The following is a 19,361-nucleotide window of genomic DNA, read 5'->3' on the forward strand; positions in this document are numbered from 1 at the left end:
ACTCAACAATTCGGATGAAATTTTAGACCATACATTTATTTAAGTTTGTTTGGCTGATTCAGTTCTCGTTTATTGAACTTTTTGGTTTCCTTGGGCAAAAGCCAATAAGATTTAGGGGTATATTTTGAATTTACCCATGCAAAATATTTTAACAAAAAAATTACAAAAGAAGGTTTTTCATGTTTGGTACTTGCGCATATATTCTTTGTATATCGATGATCTCGTTGCGGCCGTTTCTCGGTGGTCGACTCGTTGGGGGACTTCAGCTAGACGTCAACGGGATCACAGGTGAGAGCAGGAACAGGGCAGATTCAGGAACCGGTCAGATCGCCCTTTGGGCAATCCGAGCAACTACTCGGCCTGTTGGGCGTAGGCCTATCGTTTCACAACGCGGTCCGGGGAGCTTGGTTTCGTGCACTGGTTACCACGCGAGTGTCTCACTTCAATCGAGGGGCTCTAGCTTTTCGGTCGGCACAAGAACACAAGGGGGGAATTCCCACCAGGCCTCACCACAGCACGAAGTGCCCCGAAAGGGGTTGTAACGGGTTGGGGCACTGGCACTTGCACGACCTTAGCACTCACGGGACACCGGTGTGTTCTCGAGAAGGCTGATGGTGATTCGCGGCACTGGGGGAAGACTATTGTCCCTTGGTTCACTTCACAGAAGCCACACTCGACCGACCAACCGGGAAATAACGGTGTGAAGTCTTCCAGTTGGCCGTTGTTTTTTCACGGGGATCTCTACTAGATCCTTACTAACGGGGAAGGGGGTCAGAGCCACCCAATTACGGTTTGAAACGAATGTCACTTTCGGTGTGTGACCGCGCAGTTGCTGCTCAACCCTGGACCGGAACTTCATCAAAAAAGCCTCGCGTCTTGCGAGCTCCTCCTATTTATACCTTTTCTGCCTCTCATTTTAGCCCTGTTCCCATTTCCCGTCTGTGATGTTCTCGTCCCCTTCGATGACAGCAACATGACAGGAACGAAACAGGAACTTGACATGTAGAGGGCTGGTGTCTTATTTTCTAACATCTCTTTTTATAGCGTGCATTCCAGAACAAATTATACTAGACTAACAAAACTAATTCCTAACAAATAACTAACTAAATAAATAATGAATGATTACGGCAAAAATAAATAAATAAATAAATAAATAAATGAATAAATAACAAAAATTTTAACAAATAAATAAATAAACAAAAACTAAATCCCTAAGTGACACCAGCCGATTGCTATTAAAATTAGGACAAGACACCACACAAACATGTAGATATCTTATCCTAATTTTAGACATTTACGAACAATAATTTTTATTTACAATATTTACAAAGTTTTCATCCAAACTGGCCCAAAAATCACAATTTTTATTGTAACCATTAAATGAATGGTTACACCGTGCAAATTTTGGGGATCCATCCATTCCGGAATGGTCCGGTTTGGATGGTCACCCGGTGATGGGCTGATCATCGCGCGCTGCACAACACTTTTTCGAAGAAAAAAAAATTCGCTGCCTTTTGATCGATGATCGAGGGTGGAACACGTCCGACACCGATGAAGGCTAAGTAGGAACTCCGGCATAGTTAAGATGAGTAGTAAATGTACTTTTACTACTCACCGGGATGCTGACCAGATCTGGCTGTGTATGTACATCCAAAATAATCCGCACGTCGTGGCTACGTGAAAAACTACATAATTTTGTTCCAATTGATTTTGACGTAGTTCCGACCAATATACCAGGTAAACTCACCTCAATAAGAATTCGTACTTTATGAAATTCAGCTACAATTTACGTGAATTTCAAGTGAGTTCGATACGATGTGAAGATGAAGAATACATAAAATAATTTTTGTTTGGAAATGAAATTGGGGTTGATTTAGTAGAGGCTTTTGATTCTAATAAAAGAAATAAAAGTTTTATTCAATTTAATTTATTTTCACTGTATTCTTCAAAACAAAACACACTGCACTTCTTTTAACTGAACTTTTTAAAATCAATTCGATGTCCGGCTACCCAGTTAATTTTAGTTTCCAAAATCCTGAAAAAAACTTATTTCAATAATAACTACAATATTTAGAAATGATAAACAACTCACTATTACCGATGTGTCCATAATACCCTCTGGCATTCGTTCCAGCACACACGCTCTTCTTTCTCGATGTGCCGGAACTTCTCTTATCGTAGCACTTTTCGACCTGAGGGGAAAATATATTTTTTGTCAGTGGGGATCAAATTTTTTTTTTCTTAGACTTACCCTTTTCTTTCGATTTACACGAGCGTTAAAATTTCAGCATCAGTACGTTGATAAGTTCCCGAAAAAAACCATGAAATCACGGGAAAAACGTCCAACCCAATTTTCGCAACTTAAACAAAGCTAAACAAACTGATTGGTGCCAGCTCTTTTTCTTATAAGAATTTACAACCAAACGTTTGAGAAAATTGCACAATTGATTTCAGAAGCCATTCCGTTAGAATTTACGTGAAATTCATGAGGAAAAACATTAGTTACTCCGAATTAGAGATGTACCGAATATTCGGTTGGCCGAATGTTCGGCGCCGAATATCGCCAAAAAACCGTTAAGCCGAATATTCGGCTCACCGAATAGTTGAGCTATGTATTCGGCCGAATAGGCCGAATATCTTCTACAGACTTGTAAATTTTTCAAATAATTTTTGATAATTTATAAAATATCCTAAAGTAATGTTGTAAAAGTTACACAATCATTCAAAACTTATGGATTCAGCTAAACATCTAAGATGTATCCGCGTATCGTTCACTGTAGATCGTACAGGAGAATGCTGAACGGTATCGTTTTATACTTTGGTTATAGTTTATTCCAGATTTATGAGCTTGCCCATAAATCCAGTAAAGAATCCAGATAAGTCAAAATGGACTGGATATCTAGATATTGTTTAATACTTCCCGAGTTTTTCTCGGGTACATTCGGATTATTTGCTAAATCAAATAAAAAACTCAATTTAAAGAGGTTAAGATTTTTTTAAATTTTGTGTTAAACTTTTCAAAAATTTCAAAATATACCTACATAAATTTGGTTGTTTTTTTCAAAAATCGTTCTGAATGCCTAACCGGCTGGTCATTAGTGTGGTTGAAAGTGTGGTTAGCTTAATGTTAAAGATTATCTATCTTTTCAACAACTATTTTAAAGATATCTTGCACAAATTCGACCGTCATCAAATTCAATATCAGAGAAGCAATTTCAAATAGCTTGGCACCTGTTTCGACATGTTTTACCGCGCAGATTTCACGGGAACGCAATCTCTTTGGTGATAAACGCCCTAGAAGCGACTAGTCATCTGACGTCTTTTCAGTTATTGATGACATTTTAAAAATCAGAAAGACCCCTACTTAATAAATATCTTGTAGAACATCGACTGATAGTATCATCTGGTGGAAAATAATCGACTAAAAACATGAGGGACATTAATATGGAAGAAAAAGAAAGCATTGACGCTTAAGGTTTTTTCATTGAAAACTCAATAGAATATTCGACCGAATATTCGGCCGAATATTCGTTTGGCCGAATAGTTGAAAAGGTCAATATTCGGTATTCGGCCGTTCGCCGAATACCACTATTCGGTACATCTCTACTTCGAATTCACGTAGAATCGATTGGATGCATCAAAAGCTCAGTCTACGTGAAAAATACCGTAGAAATAATTTTCAAATTATTTTGGGTGTATCATAAGCATAAGAAGCAAGAATATTCCCAGCAGTTAATGTAGCGTAGATTATTTGGTTCCGAAGTATATTCTCAAAACTGAAAAATGGAGGCGTTTTCTTTGTAACACCATCACGTTTAAACGGTCGGTCGGAATGAAGTGAAATTTGTTATCCGAGGGTTTTTGGGTCAGAGATGGTTTGTATAATAGTTTCAAGAATCTCACTTTTTATGTAAGGGGGGTCTTCATACAAAATCAACTTTAAATGGGATGAAAGGCGTACAATTTTTTTTATGATTTTCTTAAAAATCGTTTCGCGAGCCCGATGAAGTTAAAGACGTGTTGATGAAATAAAACATTTATTACGATTTATTTATTTAAAGGTAAAACGAAGTTTACCGGGTCAGCAAGTATTTCATAAATGTGTTTATTTAAAAAAAAAAACTAGTTAATATTGGAGATTATTACCTTGCGAGCGACTTCTTGAAAATCTTTCGAAAGCTTGAACTAGAAAAATACACGCATTGAACTTGAAAAATAAAAATAACTGAAGATTTAACCGTGATCAGGTTAAAATTATATATACAGTAGTTCGGATTTTCTTACAATATTCTTCAAACAAGTGTTAAAAATATTTCACTTTAATCCGAAAATTTGCATTTTTCGTCAATGTTTTGAGAAAATACTACGCGTTTTGACACTAGAGTCCATCATATCATCATTTTGATCGAGGAGCTTGTGATATAGCTCAGTTGGCAAGTCAGTTGCTTCCTGAGCCGACGTCTGTGAGTTCGAGCCCAAGAGTGCACATCGATCACAGTTGTACCGGATAAGTTTTTCAATGACTGTACTCCAACTGCATCGTTGATATAAGTCGCGAATGACATAAATATGTTATTATGCATGCAGAAAAAATCCAAAATATTAGCGCTAATAATCATAACAGCTTTGCCTACTAGCGACACGTCGCATACGTCGCGACGTTGAAAATAATAACGAAGCACCGCTAGTTTCCTATGGATACCTGGAGCATGCGATTGATGGCCTAAGGAAAATGTACAGTAAATAACATAAACAATGTTCGAGTACTACATCTAAATCGCCTACTGGGCTGAAAAAAGAAAAACAAACCTGCGAATGACAGAAATCTCGCAAGTAAAAAAAGCGTCGCTAGTCCTACTGTCGCTATTCGGTTTGGTGCTATACACATAATAAAACGACTATAATCGAAACAAAAAAAAATCATTTTGATCGGAGTTTCCCCTGAACGTCGTTCGGATCTGCAAATCGCCAATAGGTATTATAGGTCGAGATATTTTACAAACATCAAAGATTGTAGTGTTATAGTTCATCTATCGTTGAGAGAAAATTTAAATTTAAAATATCGCCATAGTTAATCTCCGAACATCCTTCTTCAACAATCTCTACTGAATGCAGAACTGAAATACGCTAGTAAAATTTTCTTCTTAATCCTATCACATCATCATCAGTGTACTTTCATTTCACATCCCACGTGGCCAGACGATTACCATTAGGAGTATTGTTGTTGTTGTTGTTGTTATTGTTGATGATGGTGATGATAATAATCGTAATACATATTGTGTGATGCTGAAGCACCTTGATGAGTCTCATAAATGGCCACATTCGCCGGACCTCGTCAAGCATTTGCAGTTGACTGAGCAAATCGGAGCAGAAAGATGCAAAGTGTTCCGTTGTATCTACCTATAGCATGCATTTAAACTCGGTCGGGAAGAGCACTCTTGAGCACCTAGCCATGTCGTATTTATCGATAGCAAAGTTTGGAAAAAGGGGTCAGATAATCCCTGCCTAATCCGGGATAAATTATATGAAAATTTAATGTTTCCATTTAGACTGATTTTATGTCAATGTTCGTATGTATGTGTGTCTCGTCGTGTGTGCGTGTCCGAAGGGGCATCTGCATCTCAAAACTGAACACGCTGAGGAAGAGTTAAGTCAGCAGCAGTTGCATGATGCATTTTGACTTTAGAATAAACAACACTGTGGTCGGTGTCGTTTATCCGAAGTGATCGATTGCTATGGCTGTTGACCTACGATTTCTCGGTTTCCCAACTCCGGGAGCGGTTTTACCCTGGCGTATGAGACGAGGGCGGCGGATTACGGAAGAAGACCATCACGAGCGAGCGGCTCCTGCTAATTGCCAGCCAAGCAGCGCGCAGGTGTCCTATTACACTGCTTCCTTTACCACATGCTCAAATCTCCAGACTCATAAAATTTGATTACCTTTGGTGGTGATGTTTGAAAAAGAAAAAAATATTCATCGTTCTCCAAATACTTTGTTGTACACTCGCCAGCTGAGCCAGGAATAGCTTCAAATTTGTACAGCATCATTGAGCAGATTTTTTTCGGTTTCTCACATGAGATTAAAATATCCAACCCAACTGAACGGTTAGCAGGAATGCTTCACGGAAAGTAGAAATTACGAATATGCGATTCCTGGGAGCAACCGAGCAAGAAAAAAAAAACACCCCTTTAGCCACTCCTTACAGGGATGGAAATCTTGCGAGAGGTTTGGTCCGTTGATGGGTCTGATGCTGAACCTCGCGTTCTTGTTTATTTAATAACGAAATTCTCAACATTCTTCCTTATGCGGTAGATGTGGGAAAGTATTCTGCTAATCCATTCATACGTGCACGAAGTTGGGTTGTGTTTTTTTTATTGAGTACTCGAAGATTTCAACCCATGGGGCCTAATTTTAATGAAGTTTCCAATCGATTAACTGATGTCTACGACGTCAAGGAGAAGAGTTTTGAATCAATCCAACTTTCCCGATCATTAATCCAGCTCTTAAGGTTCTCGATTAATCTGCTTCTTAGTAGAAGGATTCACGGCTATCTTCAGTTCGGTACGCAGTCGATAGATCCATTTATTTCAAGATCTTATCCATAAAGATAGGAAAAGTAGCGGATTGATAAGAGACATCCCTGTCTCATTGGACTGAGTCGATTTTGGATCATTTTAATTTCTCAAACCCTGGGGTCTAGAAAGCTCCGTTTGATTTTTTGCAGAATTTTTAAGTATCGTTTACATGAGAAATTTGAAATTTTATGTTAGTATGAGAAAATTGAATAGTTTGTACTGAAAAATCAACATCATTTTAGTTTCTTCTGTGGAACCGAGCCTGCTAAAGGTTTTTTTTTACCAATGTATAAATTCTCCAAAGGAAATTTTTCGCTGAACAACTTTGTCGAAAACCGTAACCGTAAAACCGTAATCTTATTAGGCAAAAAGTTGTTAAGTGTTGAATGAGGGCATACTTTTTGGCATTGATAAATAATAAATTCAATTGACATCACTGCTGGGTGCCTAGCGAGGTATAGAGTAGGTATTTCCTGAGACAGATAGTGGTAGGGTAACTTTTTGTTTTTGTTTTAAAAATGTAAACACCAACTGGTCTCCATTTTGATCTTTGATAATAAGCACTGTTCAAAGCTTTTTTTTTAATTTCTCTAATTAAAATCATTAAAATACCTTCTTGTCTTAAATTGTTATTAATTAATATTGATTAAATAAAGAATTTATATTCTCCACACCAAGGTGCGCTTGCAAAACCACTACAATTGGATTGCTAATTTTATTTCGTTACTATCTGATCATTGAACATGTGTAATGTTGTTGTTATGTTTACTCTACCACGATATGCCGAGAAAATGTAAACATGAGAAATGAGCTGTTCGTTTGACAAGTGGGGAAATGCCTTATTGCATGACTGCTTTGTATAGAGTATTTCCTGAGACAGATGTACTACTGGTCGCCATTTTGAACTTGGGAAATTAGCACTGTTCTATTATTTCTTCAAAAGAAATTATTTTTTCAAATCAACATTACATAACATCAACATTATCTTCAAAGTATTTTATGTCTACAATTATATAATTTTAGGTGGCTTAAAAAATTAAAAATTTTGCATAACCATTGCTATTGCACCGCCAATTTAGTTTCGTTACTATCCGGCCATTGAACATGCGTAGTGTTGTTGTTATTTTTACCCTACCACCAGGTCCCGAAAATTGTAAACATGAGAAATCAACTGTTCGTTTGAAAAGTGGGGAAATGCCTTATGCAACTCTCTAACTTTCAGCTACATATTCAGTTCAGAGTGACAGTTGCTCAGTTGTCGCTAAAACCGCACCTTCTCAGATCTGACTAAACAGCCTTTACTCAGAACTGACTAAACGCCATTTTCGCGACAACTGAGTCGGGGTTACTCAGAATGCGCGAATGATTTCGAAGCGGATTTTCACCGTTTTTTCGTGGTAGAATTATTAAAACAAGTGAGATTATCAAGAGAAATGATGGATTTGTCAAAGGACTGAACTGTCAAATCACATACAAACGGACCGTACTGACTTTTTGGAACCAGAACGTCAGTTCCCCTTTGATTTCCATGGCATTTTAGTACCGAAACTTCAGTGCGGTACTGAAATGTCAGTTCGGAAATTTTCTTCTCTTTTAGCCCCTTGGGATTTGTAGATAATGATGATAAATAAGTCCAATTATTGCTCATAAACTTTCATTTAAAAAACAGCAGATTCAAACTTCCATTTCTAGACCTTTAAGACCATCTAGTTGAACGTCACAATGGCAAAAATTTCAAAGAAAAACCCGTTTTGGAACGAAAATTAATTCCAATTTCATTTTGATTGTGTTGTAAGGCCTCTATTTCACTATGCTATGACATTTTTTTGGTCCTTTTAAAATTGCGTTATGTTTTTTCTCATTTTATTTATGAATGCAATGTCATTTTGTAGCTAAAACGTGCAAAAATGAAGAAAAAATAAGCTTGAAAAGGTCAATCTGGTAGTTATTGAGTGTTCAACTGGTTGTCATGACTTTTATCCAACCGGTTTGTGATTTGATTACTCAATTGTAATAAGGATCTTAAACTGAACTGACTTGAAAATTTTCATGGAAGACTTTGAACTAATTTTACAGTTTTTCATATTTGAGTAGGGAAAATCCACCATTTTTTTCGAACTTCGATGGCCTATAGGCCTATTTTAAATAAAAATTATTCTATAATCCAACTTTTTTGTACCGACCTTGAAGAACAAGAATCCTTCTAGAATAACATGTTTTAAAAGTGGAAAATGTTCAGCAAATTCATCGAATTATCAACGAAAAAGGTAAATTTCCTAGTACATTAAAAGATTGTTCGTGATCGTGACGACACAGTCTTTACCAATAAGGGGATTTGTTCCTAAATGCGCATATTGGGTAATATGCGCATTCCGCCGATTGGCGATATGGCTGGAGATTCAACATATCTATCAGAGCAGTTTGAGGGAAATACGCTTTGAACACATGGCATGGAAAAATTTAGTTTTTATATTAAGTCAAAAAATTCAAAAATTCAAACAAGATTTTTGTCAGTTTTGTTAAAATGTATAGAGCTTTTTTTTTTTTTTTGTAGTGGCCCACCACACTCCCCCACACCAAAAGGCTCAATTGAGCCCCCTGGTAATGGACGCTACTGTTCTCAGCATGTCTGGCAGCAAAATGATAATAAAAGTAAACGCGAGCAAATTTTAATCATGCTGAGAACACAAATATTTATAATGTCGTGCGAGAAAATGTATTATTTAACTAAATTGACTACAATATGAAATCTCAATGGAAAATAATTTCCTTTGAAGAGATTCATAAAGCTTTAATTATCGGGCGTGCAGAATCTGTAAACAAAAATGTTATTCGTTTTTCTTTCCTATTCATATGGAAAGGGAATTCAACAACTTGAAGCTTTTGGCACAGTTGTTAATGATAAGATAATGGAATAAGAGCCCTTGAACACGCGCAACTCTAATATTTTTTTTTCTTATTTAGGTTTTCTCGCAAAAAAAAATCATGCTTTAAAGAGTTTAAATCGTTTAAATAGGTTTCAGCTGACTGATGAGCAAATCATGTGTTTAATTAAAAATTAAGAGACAGGCAGGTTTTTGTTTATTCAAAACTTTAGCTATTTTCCGATTTCTAAAATCCGTACGCTGAAAGTGTCAGGATCAATAAAGAAAACATGTGGCTAAGCCCTCATTGTTTTCCGGATTCAATTGTACATTTGTCACGTGGATTAAGCACCAAATGGTTCCAATCAACTAATTCTCAAGCCCAGGATACCGGGACACTTCACTACCTATATTTTACAAGATTTATTGCGGTCGATCTGCGCTATGGTAAGCTTGCAACCGCAAAAGATGTATCGTGCCATGAATGAGCTTAATAAGCGGTGTATGTTGAATATGCGAGATTCCGCTGAAAGAAAGCGGTTGGTTGTATGGCGATGGCAAGCAATAATGGCGGGAAACCTCAAATGAAGCTCATGCATGAACCAAAACCGCCGCTACATAATGCCTGTATTATGACCATGTGATCCTATACCCATTAACAGCATCGCGCAGTCAAAGGCGAGCGCGTATGTACCTACTATACAGCTTTTCCAGATTTCTTAACATAAAATATACAACGGCTGAGCACTGGGGTGTAAATCTGCCAAAAGCCTTTGAATAATTGCATCTGCTGAGACCACAAAACATTCAAACCCAGGCATCTTGGGGCTTGGAACATCAAGAAGGTACCTGCAACCTGAAGAGTGATGATAATTGTACAACCTCTTCGGCAGCTCAGCAATTTAACCTTCAATAAAATTCTTTCCTAACAACTAACTGCGCATCCTAGCTGTGCACGGCCTCACTATAGGAGCATAAATATTTGATAGCTCTGGTCACAAACAAGCATTTTGTTAAAATTTCTCAGATAACATATTTACACAAGAGCAAATATCGATTTTATTCACTTGCTAATTGAATGCCTCAATTTGTTTAATTTTTCGATTGTGTTCATAGAGTTGTTTTTGACATTTCTTACGCTCAACAAGAGCGTGTACAGATGAGACGGGACAATTAACCTCAAAAATTCTCGGTACAAAAAAGGGTAGCCGGTCGACACACATGGTCGTCTTTGAGGTTGATTGTCCCAAGACTGAAAAGTATTGGTAAAACAACCCGCATAATATCACGAACACTACCAGCGGCAAATAGGACTATAAGTACAGCCCCTTTCGTTTTCGGCAACACGCTCGAGAATTTTCTGATGCCAAAATCGAACGTTTTTTGTCATCAACTTTTTTCTAAACAATTAATAAAAATAAAATATTTTTATCATCATTTACTGAATTTTTCATCATTTTTTGATAATTTTAAGTCAATTTTTTTGTTTTTTTTATCATGTATAAGAAACATTTAGAACTTTTTTTTTATTTATGTTCAGAATGTTTGTTAGTACTTTATATATTTTTTGAATTTTTTGTTATTGTTGTTATATTTTATCAAAATTTAAGAGCGTAAAAACATATTTATGGTGTTTGATATAATATTTTAATGGCATTTCGGCGAGATGAACTCTAGTAGAATGAAAATCGAAACATAGGAAATGATAGGTGGATAGCTAGGGCGCTTTGGAGAAGAAACATTGAAAGGTGGTTTTGAAAATGTAAGTCTAGGGCATGTGGGAGAAAGCCCAAACTGATTGGGGTCTAACCCATCTAATGGAGATTTTTTTCCAAGTAAAATTTTCACCGTAGTATCGGTAAATACTTGATCTTAAAAGGTGTTTAAAAATAAGTTTTAACAAGCAAGTCAAAAATTTGGCTTGCCTCCGGCGGAATTTCATCTTAAATCTCTCTAGGCTTGAGACATTTTACACTATATGACGTTCACGAATTAAAACTAATTTCTCATTGCAAATTTCGGTTTGCAATTCAATTAACCTTTTGTTTAAAACTCTAAACTTGACATACAAAAACCCGACTTCGTCTTTAGAATAGGTTTTTATTAAGAAGTGTAAATTAACAAGAAAAGAGTTTGCAACACAACCATTCATCGAATACTAAGAATAATAATAATTTTATCCATCGACAAGTTGGACACCATGTAGGTAGATATTTAACAGGCATTTACTCTCCCGATGGTTCACAAAATTAGCAAATGTTATGCTGATATGAAATATTCTTCAAGAAACCAATCACAGCCACGATTAACATTTTTTTCTTGTTCTTCTCCAATGCTTAACATCACATTTAAAAAAGGTTTTGATAAATTACACAAAGCCACAAAATTTACATTTTTCCAAAGTGCAATAAATTTAAAACGTTATTTTAACTTATTTAGTTGCCCTGAATCTAAGTATGCATTTTCCATCAGCTTTTGTTATTGAAATAACTTTTGAAAATAGGTTAAACATATTTAAGAAAGTTCTGCCTTTTTTTACAATACTTTAAAACATAATCATAACATTTTAAAATAAAAATTTTAAATCATTTTTCACTTTCCTCGAGACATCAAGTAATTTTGAGTTCTGTTAAAAAAAGTTATAGAGATTTTCTTTACTTTTCCTCCATTAACGAATGTTTGAAGAAGTTTTAAACCAAATAAAATTTTAGATATTTTTAAAATATAAATCTAATCGTTTTACAGGTTTCAACAAAACTGTTAAATGAAATGAAGTTTTCTATAATTTTCTGCAGTAATGTTTAAAACACTTGTACCTCATGTTTTTTTTAAACTGTTGGTATACTTTTTAAGATCATGCAGCACATGTATGCATATTCCTTAATTGAATGAAGTTAGATAAACAAAATCAAAATCAGGTTTTAAAAATATATGTTTGATAGCTAATCAGTTATAAATAATTTATTTCCCTTAAAACTGACACATTTAAAAACTCCATATCACCAATGTGATTGTCCAAATTTGACATAAGAAGCAAAATTCTACCAAATCAATAATTAAAACATAAGCACAAAATGCTTCTCTGAGCTATCAATCAAATTCTTTTAATATGTTTTTATAATGGTACTTTTGAAAAAATCCTTCTTTAATGGTAAAAAACTTATTTTTTCTATCTACACATTTTGTTTCAATTTTTGAATGAGTTTATCGAATTTTATAATAAGTGGAGGGTGGGGTATCGTGGGCCATGGGGAAACGTGGTCCACTTTTAATATCTCAGATGTGTGTTGAGATAAAAATCTCAAACCAACTGTCATCGTCGTCGCTTTGTGTGAGCATATACTTCTATACGTTGTTGACTGAAATACGCATCATATGCTTCTTTTATTTATCCATCTAAAAAAAGTTATAAAAATTTACTCACATAATTAAAAAAACACCCAGTAATTTCATCAATGGGGAACCTAAAGTGCATAACAAAAATATGCTCATACGCTTATGATCTTAGTTTTGTAATGATCTTTCACGTGGAAAAGTAATTTTTGATGGAACATCAATAAGTCACACAAACGCAACCAATTTGCAAATCATAGCTTGTGGGGAATCGTGGGCCAAACATCTTAAACCACCTATATTTTTATGTTTTTATACACATTCAGAACATAAAATACGTTTTTCCTATCTGTAAAATTTTCTTATGCCAAATGAAGAGTTATGAAAAATATTTCGTCCATCCTATAAAGAAATTTTGCCAAAACGTTCGCGAGCCAGGTTTTGGAATCTGGGCGATTATACACAGCTTTCTTTTTTATTTCATCATCTGAAATTGCTTTAAAATAATGAAATGAATTAGGAAATCACAGTTTTGGGTCAACTCATAAACTTTGCATGTTTTTTGGTCAATTTTGATTTGGTGGCCCACGATTTCCCACCATTTTTCAAAATCCAAAAAATATTGCTTTTTTCAAACAGTCAGAATTTGGGGAAAATAACTTATTAAAAAAAATTACCTTATGAAACCTTGAAAATGAGGAAAACCATATCATTTTTTATTTTCATTTTATCCTTTATAATATAGAAGTTATGGAACAATGAAAAAAAGTGGCCCATGATTCTCCACTCTCCCATACACTTTTTTCTATTTTTAAATAAATTCACCTAATTTCAAAGTCAAACTATTGAAGTTTATATTTTTGATATTTTAACATAAGTTTAGTTTTTAAATTCTGAATTTTTTGGTGTTCTCAAAACATAAATCTTAATTTTTTTTCCTAATAAAAAATTGACATTTCAAATCGCGATTAATTTTCAACTTCAAAACACTACAGTGGAATTTTTCTATCAAATTAGGATGGATAATAAATATCAAATATTATAATTTTCCTATCAATTAATTATGATTAATTTTTTACCTGATCTGACATTTATTTTAGAATTACTTTTTTTTCTGAATTTGTGTTTTGGGAATATTTATTTAAATTTTAAAACTAGACGGCTTAGAAATTATTATGGAGTAAATTTCTAGATCAGAATAATGTTATTTTGAAAAAATTATCATTGATTTACCTAGAATGTTTTTGATTTGAAACTTTGATTGTGATTTGTTTTGTAAGTTTTGATTTATTTTATCAGAAAAATTTATTGTTTTTTGAGTTTGTGTGATAAACATGAGTAAGAAAATGTTATTAGAAATCCATTTCCTTATTTATTGTGTATTTTTGGTATTGTTATTATTTTTCGTTAAATTTAAATTTCGAAAAATCTCCCACCTATGGACGGGTCCTTCACACGGGCCTGTTTAAAGTGAAAGTAGGCGATGGCTTTTTGGTTCGCTCCGTTGCGGTGGAAATTAAATTTTTGAAGTTTAAGTAGTTTGTCATTGTGAGATTGTGAACTTTTCTTCTATAAAAAAGTTATATAGGTATAAGTGGGTAAAGGATAGTGATCAATAAATTGCATGTTTCAGTTGGCATTGTTGAATGATCCGTTGCTAGAGGAAACACACTTCCTACTTCAACAATTGATGAGTTTGTTCCATAATCCTTCTTATTCGTTTATTCTGAACTGATGTTCGAATCCGAGAATTTTTCACCTGAGAATTCTCAAAATTGGAAAATTCTTAAATACCGTCAATTGTTTGATAAAGAGACGTGAGGTAATCCCCCGAATTTTGCGGGGAGCACAAAGGAGTATTTTTTTCTTATGCAACCTACTTTTTCAACTAAAGAAGTACACTTTCGGAATCATTTTAGAATTTAATTTATAATGATGTATTGAAATTACTATTTCCTATTATGTTTTTAAAACATGTGGCTGGATGCGAAGTGAGACATACAGTCCCCCCACAATCATGGGTCACACACAATTATTAGTCACCGATCATTAGAACTGCTGATATCTACTAAACCAAAAGAAATTATATCATATTATTATTTTTAGTTAATCGACAATATCATCAAAATGCATTAAAAATATTATTTGTGCGTTTGATAACAGTAAAATTGCTGTTTGAATACTTTTTATCAAAGGTGAACTATAAGCTGTGGAACTATCGCATAAAATTCCAATGTTATAAGGTTGACATCTTAAACCGTTAAGCCCCTTATGCGGGTATTTCAAAGATTCCAACCAAATGAATTGGTCCCATATAAGCACAAAAGAAGAGTTTATATTTTCCAAATAAAACTGAGCGAATCAAATGCGAAAATTCAATAATATTTAGCTAAATAAAAGTGACCCATAATTGTTACAGAATCCACCAAGTTCCACACAATCATGGGTCACTTTTTCGCAAGCAAAACAAAACATTTCTTGGTTGCTAGCTCAACCCAATTGCCCCTTGAACGTATACTAGCAAAGAATACCCCTGAATGTTTGCCAGATGTTTGTTGATTTTCTTGTTGATATTCGGGTGTTGCCATGGACTTCTATGTGACTAATAATTGTGGGTAATATGACTAATAATTGTTACAAGCTTCAATTTTGACCCATAATTGTGGTTTTGAAAAACGTTGATTGTTTCGGTAAATTATTTTATTTTCCAACAAAATTGGAAACAAAATCATGTTTGAAATCAAAGAGGGAATATTTAATGACTGAAATTCATGCAAAGCTTGATGGTCCACTAACACCCGAATGAACGAACATTTTGTGATGAAATGATACGTTAAGTGACTAATGATTGTGGGGGGACTGTATTTGAATTGTTCGGGTTACTGCGTTAGTCATGGATGTGTGGTTAAAGCATGCTTCCGAAAATCAATCATTTTCACTGAGCCATGCTTGACTACATTCAGAGCCAAAAAATCAAAGCAGTCAAATTTTCCTTCTTCAACCAAATCATACAATCATGCATGACAACGACGCTTCTGTATTTGAAACACTTTTGCGATACATGATGAGGTAAAAAAGGACGCAGACTATCAGCAACGAACGTCTCGATGCTGATTTCCTTCCCCTAACGACTTTCAACCTTTAGGATCATAACTGATATGTATCAGTTATGTGTATAAGTTCTGGTTGTACCTAGCTGGTCTTCAGCCGCAGATCACGGACGAAGATGTAGACAAAATAATATCCCGCTGCTTGAATCCTTCTACACCAGTTGAAATGAAACGACTGCTACCGAAAGGAGTCGATGGGTCCACTCGTAGATATGTGTCTTTCAAAATTGGATTGGATCCTATGTACAAAGATGCTGCATTGAACCCCATGACGTGGCCTACAGGGTTGCTCTTTCGGGAATTTGTGGATCAGCCAAAAAACTACAATCGGCAGCCTTTGACTCCTGCCCCAATGGTTCAACGTTTTCAACCTATGGAAGCTACTACCCCGACCGTATCCGGCCCTGGTCGATCCACAACCGCACCAGCGGCCCTGATGTAGGCTCTCCCAGTATCTTTGAGGATGATGGGATCCACTTGGCCTCCTTTTTAGCCAACGACGATGACGAGATCTCAAACCTCGCCGAATTGTTTTACGACATTTCTTCAAATATTGGAGGAATAGCCAGCGCTGATTGGGTTTCATCACTGGGACGCATCGATCTTGGCACTTGGGAGGCCTCAAAGCCCCTCGACTCAGTCGCGCAGTTTCCAGCCAGCGTCTTCAGCCGTCCCAGCCCTGAGTTCGATAGTGGCAATGAGGTCCTCCAGCCTACTTTTCCAGGCAAGTACTCATATTCTTCTGGAACACTTTCCCTGTGTGATGAAATTTCAACCTATCACAGATTCTACAATGACCAGCTACGCTCTCCAGTTTTTTCATAGGCTTCATCACCAGGACGCATCGACTTGAGCTTTTTGGAGACCCCGGAGCCCTTCGACTCAGTCGCGCTGTTTCCAGCCAGCGTCATCAGTCGTCCTGGCACTGAGTTTGTTGGAGGCGAGGGGGTTCTCCAGATCACTTTTACAGGCAAGTACCCCATTACGACCAAACCATCTTGCTTGCGTTCCCAGTTTCCGCTTTACCACAGATCCATCTCGCAAAATCATCCGCACGACGCTCCTGCTACGATCGCTACTGGGTTTTCAGCTCCGGGGCGCAACGAATTGGGAATTACGGAGACCCCTGAGCCCTTCGACTCAGTCGCGCTGTTTCCTGTCTGCGTCAACAGTCGTCCCGGCCCTGAGTTCGTCTGTGGCGAAGGGGTTCTCCAGCCTGCAGTTTCAGGCAAGTATGCTGTCATTGACCGTTCTTCTCCGCGTGATGGATTCTGTTCTTCCAGTGATGGTCGTTCCCGTCTTACACCCAAATCGTCTGACTCCATCAGTTTCCTCTATCAGAATGTCGGCGGTGTTAATTCGTGTGTTGTCGATTACCTGCTTGCTACATCGTGCTCCAGCTATGACATTATCGCCTTCACTGAAACATGGCTGAACGACCGCACGCTTTCCAGTCAGATCATCAGTCAGGACTATGCAGTCTTCCGATGCGACCGTAGTTCATTAAACAGCAGAAAGTCAACCGGAGGTGGAGTGTTACTTGCTGTGAAAGCTGAACTTCCATCTATGCTAATCGAAGACAACTCCTGGGAAGATTTGGAACTTTTATGGGCCCGCATCGATCTAGGTGACCGAAAACTTTACTTGTGCGTAGTGTACGTGCCTCCTGATCGTTCCGGAGACCAGGTGTTAGCTGAATCTTTCTCGCGCTGCCTCACCAAAGTTAGCTCTATGTGCTCTCCTGAAGATGACATACTCGTTATTTGTGATTTCAACTTGCCCGGTCTGAAATGGTGTTCTTCGCGAAGTGGCTTTCTGTTTCCGGACCCCGTACGTTCTTCGTTTTCGGCATCCTCCAACATCTTCTTAGATACCTTAAGTACAGCGACTCTGCGTCAAATCAACAATATCGAAAATGAAAACGGTCGCTTGCTCGACCTCTGCTTTGTCAACGAAGGGTTTAGAAATCCAACAATCGATTTAGCTCCTGCCCCTCTTGTTAAGCCTGTCCCGCATCACCCCGCCTTAGTGATCTCACTCGATGTTGCCGTGATATTTGCTCCTGCAGAGAAAACTAGATCCTATTATCACGATTTCAAGAATGCCGACTATGTAGCTATCTCCCTCGTTCTGGATTCTACTAATTGGGCAGATGAACTAGACTTCTCTGATCCTAACGCAGCTGCCGAAAAATTTTCGAATATCCTTAGCTACACTATCGATCGCCATGTGCCTAAACGCAGCATCGATGGTGATCTACGAACTCCCTGGGTTACTAAAGAACTACGGCGACAGAAAACTGCTAAAAAGTGCGCTCTCCGAAACTACCATAAGCACAAGTGCCTTATCACGAAAAGGGAATACCGCAAACTGAACTCTGCTTATAAGAAAGCCAGCAAACGTTGCTACCTAACTTATCTGAACCGGTTACAGCGAAATTTCAAAAGCAGACCGAAGTCGTTCTGGAAGTATGTCAAAAACCAGCGAAAAGAATCCGGACTCCCGTCCCATATGTACCTGGACGACGATATTGCTAGCACTGACTCTGGAATCTGTAATCTGTTCGCTGAGAAATTTTCGAACATCTTCACAAGCGGGTCCATCTCTGCAGAACAACTGACCAGGGCTGTGAGTAATGTCTCACCTCTAGGCTCTTCTCTAGCGGGTCCATCTCTGCAGAACAACTGACCAGGGCTGTGAGTAATGTCTCACCTCTAGGCTCTTCTCTAAATGGTATTCTCGTCGACGATGCAGCTATCTTAAAAGCAACCACCAAACTCAAAAACTCTACTTCTAAGGGCCCGGATGGAATACCAGCCACTTTTTTGAAACGGTTTATGCCGCATCTGCTAATACCTATCAGGCAAATATTTCAAGCATCGCTGGACGGCGCAATCTTCCCCGCTTTGTGGAAAGAAGCATATATGTTTCCTGTTTACAAAAAGGGAGATAAGAAGGATATTAACAACTACCGTGGTATCTCAGCTCTGTGTGCTATTGCAAAACTGTTTGAGCTGGTTGTGTTGGATCCCATTTTTTCATTCTGCAAGCACCACTTTTCAAACGATCAGCACGGTTTCATGCCTAAACGATCAACTACCACAAATTTACTGACGTTCACATCTTTTGTACAAGAAAGCTATGCCAGGAAGACCCAAACCGATGATATTTATACAGATCTGTCTGCTGCATTTGATAAAGTAAACCACGAGATTGCTCTAGCAAAGCTAGGTCGCTTGGGCTTCTGTGGACCATTACTGGAGTGGTTTCGGAGTTACTTAACGGGACGAAAGTTGTCCGTTCATACTGGAGAATCCTTCTCGAGACAGTTTCTTGGCTCTTCCGGAGTGCCGCAAGGAAGCCATTTAGGACCAATAATTTTTGTCATCTATTTTAATGATGTTCTGTCGCTTCTCGATGGCCCAAAACTCGCTTATGCAGATGATTTGAAACTGTATCACACCATCAATGATAGAGA

The 19,361-nt window shown here is 37.0% G+C and overlaps 1 protein-coding gene across 1 annotated transcript; it reads left to right on the plus strand.

Moving 5' to 3' along the window:
* The first annotated feature begins 215 nt into the window (after nt 1-215).
* Nucleotides 216-18,571, plus strand: LOC129742329 (uncharacterized). The gene is made up of 3 exons (XM_055734220.1): nt 216-288; nt 15,970-16,321; nt 17,167-18,571. The coding sequence occupies exons 1-3, from the start codon at nt 216-218 to the stop codon at nt 18,569-18,571; spliced, it is 1,830 nt and encodes a 609-aa protein (XP_055590195.1).
* The last annotated feature ends 790 nt before the right edge of the window (nt 18,572-19,361 follow it).

This window comes from Uranotaenia lowii, chromosome 2 (assembly GCF_029784155.1).
Source record: "Uranotaenia lowii strain MFRU-FL chromosome 2, ASM2978415v1, whole genome shotgun sequence".
NCBI lineage: Eukaryota > Metazoa > Arthropoda > Insecta > Diptera > Culicidae > Uranotaenia > Uranotaenia lowii.